The sequence below is a fragment of the Spermophilus citellus genome (genome assembly GCF_964194105.1).
Source record: "Spermophilus citellus genome assembly, chromosome: 10".
Classification (NCBI taxonomy): Eukaryota; Metazoa; Chordata; class Mammalia; order Rodentia; family Sciuridae; genus Spermophilus; species Spermophilus citellus.
Genome location: NC_138197.1, coordinates 128,076,550 through 128,083,681, shown reverse-complemented (window position 1 = coordinate 128,083,681; position 7,132 = coordinate 128,076,550). Strand labels below are relative to the sequence as shown.

The 7,132-nt window shown below is 55.5% G+C and overlaps 1 protein-coding gene across 2 annotated transcripts; it reads right to left on the bottom strand.

Annotated features, from left to right (window-relative positions):
- Window positions 1–1,883: 1,883 nt before the first annotated feature.
- LOC308657765 (DNA dC->dU-editing enzyme APOBEC-3C-like) lies at window positions 1,884–5,430 on the bottom strand. 2 transcript variants are annotated; one of them, XM_081309795.1, is made up of 4 exons: window positions 5,139–5,430; window positions 4,123–4,219; window positions 2,647–2,929; window positions 1,884–2,482 (listed from the first exon to the last, which is right to left on the bottom strand). In XM_081309795.1, the coding sequence occupies exons 1-4, from the start codon at window positions 5,201–5,203 to the stop codon at window positions 2,361–2,363; spliced, it is 567 nt and encodes a 188-aa protein (XP_081165921.1). In that variant the 5' UTR covers window positions 5,204–5,430; the 3' UTR covers window positions 1,884–2,360. The 2 variants fall into 2 exon arrangements, with proteins under 2 accessions (XP_081165921.1, XP_081165920.1); XM_081309794.1 differs by having other exon boundaries at window positions 1,888–2,482; window positions 4,063–4,219.
- Window positions 5,431–7,132: the final 1,702 nt, after the last annotated feature.

Below are 7,132 nucleotides of genomic sequence, written 5' to 3'. Positions count from 1 at the left end.
AATATTTATTTTTAGTACTAGTTGCTCACAATACTTTCATTTTATTCATCTTTAAGTGGTGCCAAGGATCGAACCCAGGGCCTGGCATGTGCTAGGCGAGCACTCCACCGCTGAGCCCCAGCCCCAGCCCCAAAGTTGTTTTTTATATCGATGCTGCATTCTGTATAAACATCTCTGTCCTGTGATGAGGGTGAACTGCTGTCTCTGTTCAGAGACCACATGGGGGCTGGAGGAGAACACAAGTTCAGGGGCCTGGGAACCGGCCACTGGGATGGTACTCAACAGTTTTTATCTTTTTCTGCACTGGGCATTGAACCCAGGGGGTCTCACTGAGTTGCTGAGGCTGGGATTCCAGGTGCCCCCCACCCTTCCAGCAGTTTTGATTGTCCTGGGAGAGTCATGGCAAAAGCATCTGGCTGTGCCGATGTCCTGGTCTCTGGTCAGGTCGTTGAAGTGGGTGGGCAAGGCACACACCAAGCTTTCAACTCCTAAGAGTTAAGGAGAGAAGAGGGGAAAATAAAACACAGACACCACCTTTTGATGGCTGTTGTTCAACCCCAGAGCTGCAAAGGCCCCAGCAGATTTTCTGATTCCAAAGAAAAACCCCCGGGAGTGGGTCTAACATTTTATTCTCTGTGCTCCTGGCGGCAGCCGCTGGGAGAGGACCCAGGGCTGCCCTGAGGCGAGGAGCAGGGGTGTCTGCAGGAAGGGTGGCCTGCCCACTGCACCCGGGCTTTCTTCAGATGTTTTGGGGGTACACAGTTTACTTTGCGGCCAAGGTCTTTCTGTTTTGATCCCCACCTGAAGATTAGAGGTAGGGGAAGGCCGCCTCCGGCATTCTGGGGTGGTTCTGGGTTCCCCTTCAGGAATCTCAAGCCTGACTGGAGTCTGCCCTACAGCCACCAGGCCCAGCGTGAAGGGCCAGCAGTGCACTGGTCCTTGGTCCCCACACTGGTCTCTAACCACCTCAGGCTGAGGAGTGGGCTGGAAGGAAAAGAAGCAGAGCCGAGCCGGCCACCCATGTGCAGTGGCGCACACCTACAAGCCCAGCAGCTTGGGAGGTTTAGGCTGGAGGATCCCAAGTTCAAAGCCAGCCTCAGCAAAAGCAAGGCACTAAGCAACTCAGTAAGACCGTGTCTCTAAATAAAATACAAGATAGGGCTGGGGGTATAGCTCAGGGGTCGAGTGTCCCTGAGTTCAATTACCCCATACCAAAAAAAAAAAGGAGTGGGGTGGGGAGGCCTTCTCTGGCCTTTCCCTGGAGAACATTCTTATCTGAGGGGCCATGCTGGGTTGGAGCAGGCCACCTGAGGCCTCTATCTACTGCCCTCAGGGGCCCCACCCAGGGAGCCCGGCAGCCTGGGAGGAAAGACCACGCCCGTGGGGATACAGCGGGGAGTGGCCGCTGTGGCCATCTTAAGCCAGGGAGAGCTCAGAAGGAGGCTGGCTGGTCTTGGGCTTCCAGCCTCCAAAACTGTGAGAGAGCAAATCGTGGGGCTAAGTAGCTGGTTGACGGCATCTTATTATGGAATCCAAGTCATTTTATTCCAGAAGCTCATCCTCTGAGAAATCAAGTCAGCCTGGAAGGGGGTCCATCCCACCTGGCGGTTTTCACGCTCTCAACGGACCCATTTGCATTCAGCCCAAGAACCACATTCAGTGACTGTGTGGTTGAGACCATCAGGGACAAAAGGACAGGAGTTCCCTGGCCTTACTCCACCCTTCCGGTCCCACTCACATCCCCCCACCCCCATTGATGACACCAAGATGCCTCCATGATTTTCCACGGGGAAGAAATTCCTAAGAATGTTTACCACACTCACGGCCAGTGGGATAGCAGCCCCCAGGCCACCCGGGCTGCTCCATCCGAGGGCTGTCCCTTCCTTTGCTCGGGAACCAGCCTGAGTTTTCTCTCCCTCAATGTTGTTCTTTCTGGAGCTGAAGCCCCTCTCCTTTTCCCAGTTAGAGCCTGGCCTGGTCTCTCTTTTTCTTTCTTTTATACCAGGAATTAAATAAGCCCAGAGGCGCTTGACTGCGAAGCCACATCCCCACCCTTTTATTTTATTTTAATTTTTATTTTTGACAGAGCCCTGCTAAATTGCTGAGGCTGCCTTTGAACTCAATCCTGGGGTTACAGGCGCGCCCCACTGCACCTGGCCAGACCGGGCCTGGTTTCATTTTCATTGTCACCGAGTCAGAAGTTCCTGTGGCAGGTACCATCCTGACGGGGGAGGGGCCCTGCGGAGGCGGGAGGTGGGAGCCATCCCGGCAGCCCCAGAGGGGAGGGGGGTCTGGTCCCCTGGGGAGGGCCAGAGGAGGCCAGAGGGGAAACAGCCGTGGAGGTAGCACAGGGAGGCCCCTCATGGGAGAATCTTCTGCAGCTTCTTGACCTGGAGGTGGTAATTTCTAATCAGGTTCTTCCAAGGCCAGAATGGCCGTCCGTCGTAGGGGTACACAAAGTTCTCCCAACAGTGCTCAAACTCTGTGAGGGAGGAGAGGAGGGGCAGTCAGAGCCCTGCAGCCTGCTCCCCACCCCCAGGCTGCCCCAGCACCGGCTCCCTGTGTCCCCTCCCACTGCTTTGGAGACCTGGCCTGGCCTGACCCTCATCCTGGTTCCTCGGGCCACCCTGACCCTCTGCTCCTCACCTCTGAGGGACATGATTTCCACCCTGGCTCCTTCCCGCTGCAGGGCGCGAAGCCCCTCTTGGTATGAATGATTCCAGAAGTAATAGAGGCGGGCAGCGTAGATGATCAACCTCAAGTTGGAGTGGCTGGCCAGGAAGGAGGCCACCTGCTGTGCACAGTCAGAGCAGGGACTCCAGGAGATGAACCAGGTGATCTGTAAGTGCTGGTCAGGGAACTGCAGGGGGTAGTCGTGCAGCCAGTAGAGGAAGCACAGCTCGGCGTGCAGGCGGGTCTCCAGGAAGACCTGGGGGTGGGGGAGGCGAAGCCGGGGCTATGGCATTTCATCCATTCTCTCCGTCGCTCCCCTTCTCCCCTTTTGAATTTATTCACTCTCCCAGCTCCCAGGTGGCCCTGGGCCAGCATGCCTAGCCCTGCTCTGGCCAGGTCGGGGGAGGGCACCAAGCTGCATCACCCCACGGGGAGGAGCCACTGGCCACAGGTGCCTACGGAGCACTTGTGACTCATCTGAATTCTAGACCCTGGGCCCTGCATAAAACACACAGCTCATTGCAAAAATGAAAAAGAACGTCATCCTGGGAAGAGTTTTATGGGTTGAAATGCTGTTAGGCATATTGGACTAAATGAATTCCGCCCATTCCTGACCACTTGGTGGACTGTGGGCACTGGAAGAGTTTAAATGAGAGATGTGATCCATTCGCCTTCCATTGGGTAGCTGTGCTGCAGAGCAGGCCTGCCCACCCCAAAGGGCTCCCTGCGCTCCAAACACTTGGGACAGCTGAGCATGGGTGGCAGACGGGCAGGCGGGCATGTGTGTGGAGGGGATGTGACTGCTCTGTGTAGGGGCTGCAGGGGTGGCACTGGATCTAGCAATGGCCGGTTCTGGTCATGGCTGCCGTATGGGGGCCCAGGGAGGCCCTTGCTCTGAGTGGGCTGGGGGCAGGCAGGGGCAGGCACAGCGCCCAGTGTGTGGTAACAGGTCCTCTCTGTGCAGGGGTCAGGGGTATGGCAGGAGCAGGCTTGGCAGCCCCACAGACATGAGGGCCAGATAAGACGCTGGGGAGCTGGGGTTGGGCCTCAGAGATGCGTGAGGCCCTGGGTTCGATCCTCAGCACCACATAAATAAATAAAATAAAGGTATTGTGTCCACCTACAATTAAAAAGTAAATGTTAAAAAAAAGACTCTGGGGGCTCAGGGCCCCAACCTGCTAGATGTCCTTTCCTCAGGACTGTTAGACACAGGGAGCCTCAGGACAAGGTTTGCCTGTAGACTTCTGAAGAAGGCCTCTGGGGGAATCAGACGGCATTGTGTATCAGGTCACAGGATGGGAGTCCCAACATCTGGCTTTTTACTGATCTTTTCTGCGTTCTCAACTGGAGTGGCTCCTCTCTACCATGTGAGAGGAGTCTGGCCGATACCTGGGTTTTAAAGACCCCTCTGTGAATGGGGACAGTTGAGTCACGCTCCTCTCTATCCACCTGGTAGCACAGGAAGGTGTTGTTCCGGCCCAGGGCCCAGCGAAGGTTCCGGAAGTGGAAGAGGAATGTCTTTCGATATAAACGCCTTATCTTGTTTCTGGAGGCAAGAAAGCAGACACCGAGCGAACCCCAAGTTGCTCTAAGCTGCTGTCCACTGAGCCGGCTCCCTGGGTCCCCCTAGGTGCTCCCCAATCCTCTGCAGCTCTGAGAACTTCCGCCATGGAGGGCCTGTTGGACCCACCCGGGGTCCCAGCTCTGATCCTTCCAGTGGGACGCCCCCCCCCCGCCCACTCAACCCCCAACCCGAAAGAAAAAGACCAAACCCCCTCACCCCAAGTGTGAGCTTTGAACATCTCGCCTCCGTTCATTCCTGACTCACACTGTGTATGCTGTTTTTGTTTTGTATTGTTTTTAAATCAGGGTACCACCTGAAGTCTCGGGCACAAGCTACTGTTCTGCAATTTCTCCTCATCTTTCATTCTTGTGTCCTCCGTCATCTGGGTGGTTCAGCTCTAAGAGGTCTCATCTGTGCAGTTGGGGGTGTGCTTGGGGACCCTGGACAGTCCCTCTTGGGCTCAGTGGAGGTGACTCCTTCAGTCTCAGAGCTCCCTCCTCCCCCTCCCTCTCCTGAAACTTCAGCTGCACGGGCTTCGAACCCGACTGCGGGTTCCTTCAATCAGTTTGCGTTGGGTTCTGATTGATAACAAGACTGGCAAACCATGGAGCCAGGCTGCCCGCACGGGGCAGGAGGGGCAGCCAGGGGGCACTTTCAGACAGCTGCAAAGAAAGGGCCAGGGGGCTGGGGGAGGGGGAGGAGGGTGGCACATTCAGAAGCTGCCATGGGCCCCCTCCAGACCGGCAAAGACCCCGGGGGGTGCTGTGGAGGAGCCTGGAGAGAGAGAACCCAGGCCTGGGTGGGGGAGAGACCAGGAGAGAAGCACTATGGGGCCAGGAGGGGGGACCCCAGGAAAGGAGGTGCTGCAGAGGGGGCCGGTGGGCAGAAGGGCCAGCGGTACCTGATGTCTGGGGCTCGGTTGTAGCATCCTGGGCAGGCCCCGGGTCTCCGGTTCTGGGGCTCCATTTCCTGATTTCAGGGCCTTTGCTTTGGCAGCCCCCTGATCGATCTGTGAGTGACCTCCAGGGCCATCTGAGTGCCGGCCCCACCTTCTTCCTGGTTTGGCACCGGAATGGGAGGGCCTAGGGTGGGATTTCTGCCTCAGGCTCAGACACCTTCTCTCCTTCCCTCTGCCCCCCGCTGGGCAGAGCTGGGGGGGGGGACACCGCCCTTAGATGAAGACCGGCCCCTCGGAGCCAGCCGCAGGACCACAGGAAGCGCAAAGGGAAAGAGAAAGTAACTGATCCCAGAGCGGGAGGAGGGCGTGGGCCCTGGAGAGGGAGCAGGGCAGACGCCCACCCTGCAGGCTGGACAGTCTGGGTCTCGCTCATCCGGGTCCAGAGCCCAGCGCTGCACCTGCCTGGGGAATGGCGGGTGATGGGCAGGGACGGTGTGGATTCCAGACAGGGCCTCCTGTGTCTGGTCCTTGCACCGGAGCAGGGAAGGGCAGACACGGATTGGGTTCCTGATTCTGTGCTTGGATCTTCCCATCTGTCTCCTCATCCAACTTCCCAGCCAGTAACCCCAATGGGACCGATGGGCACAAAGACTCCAAGCTGGTGATTGACAGCTCGGGAGCAGGTAGCCACAGGTGGCAGAGCTGGAATTGGTGATCTCATGCTGTGGGCTTTCTCCACAATCCAGGCTGCTTCTCCCTGCAAAATCGGAGACAGTAGCCTTGCCACCTCTCAAGGGTGGAGGTATGAGCCAACAAATGCCACACAAACACACGAGCATACAATACACACAGCTTTCTAATTGTTTTAAGTCCATCCCCGGATAAAACCTAGGGTGCTTAACCACCGAGCCACATCCCCAGGCCTTGTCATTTATTTTTGAGACAGGGTCTCTAAATTGCTTAGGGCCTCCCTAAATTGCTGAGGCTGGCTTTGAACTTGAGATCCTCCTGCCTCAGCTTCCTGAGCACTGGGATTAAAGGCGTGCACCATCTTTCCCAGCCTAAAACCTAGAGTTCTTTGAAGGAATCAAGGTCCATTGTGTCCTCCAAATAATCATTCTGAATATCATGTCCTTCAACTGGATTTCGTCCCAGATGAAGGTGTGCTCTGTGCCAGGCCCTGGGCTCCTCTGAAGGCAGAACCCATTGGGAAGGCTGATGAACGGCTGTTAGGATGTGCCACAGCGCCCCCTCCTGGCAGAAGGCGGTCCTACCTCTCCACAAGGTAGAACTTAGGGTTGAACTTTCAAGGTGGGTTTCTGTTGCCTTGGAGAACAAAGGGGCACAGGACAAGGACATCAGTAGAAAATACATACTTCCACTGATCAGAAGCATACACATTTTATAAGAAAATGAAGTGAAGAACACAGACCCAGGAGTCATCCCTGAATCCAGCTGTGGGTGACAGGGAGGTACTGTGGTGGAGGCACCAGCTTTACAGCCAGGCACATCCTAACTCTGCTCCTTCCTTACCATGTGGCCTTGGGTGACTTACTGAATGTCTCTGAATCTCTAATATCCTTCATCTTTAAAAGGGCATTAATAATATGCATCTTATAATTATTGGGAAAGTCAAATGTGATTGGTTTATGTAAAGAATTTAGCAAAGCACCTAGAATGTTAAAAGAATGGAAGACCTAACAGTTATGACCCAGCTGGGGGTTGAACCCAGGGTCTCCCCCATGCTATACATGTGCTCTACCACCAAGATACATCTCCAGCCCTGTTAGTTTTTGTTTTGTCTTTTGGTAGTGCTGGGATTGAACCCAGGTCCTTGTGCAGGCAAGGCAAACACTCTACCAACTGAGCTATATCTCCAGCCCCTATTAATTTGTTGTTTAAAAACATTTTCCACTATCAAGGTGCAGTGACCCATGCCTGTAATCCCAGTAGCTCAGGAGGCTGAGGCAGGAGGATCTCGAGTTCAAAGCCAGCCT

Bases quoted from the DNA above. Each gene is read 5' to 3' on its own strand.
- LOC308657765 (XM_081309794.1), bottom strand. From the start codon at position 5,203: ATGGAGCCCCAGAACCGGAGACCCGGGGCCTGCCCAGGATGCTACAAC. The intron at 4,220-5,138 runs GTACCGCTGGCC...TCTTGCCTCCAG, and splicing joins AACCGAGCCCCAGACATCAG to AAACAAGATAAGGCGTTTAT. The intron at 2,483-2,646 runs GTGAGGAGCAGA...CCTCCCTCACAG, and splicing joins GGAAATCATGTCCCTCAGAG to AGTTTGAGCACTGTTGGGAG.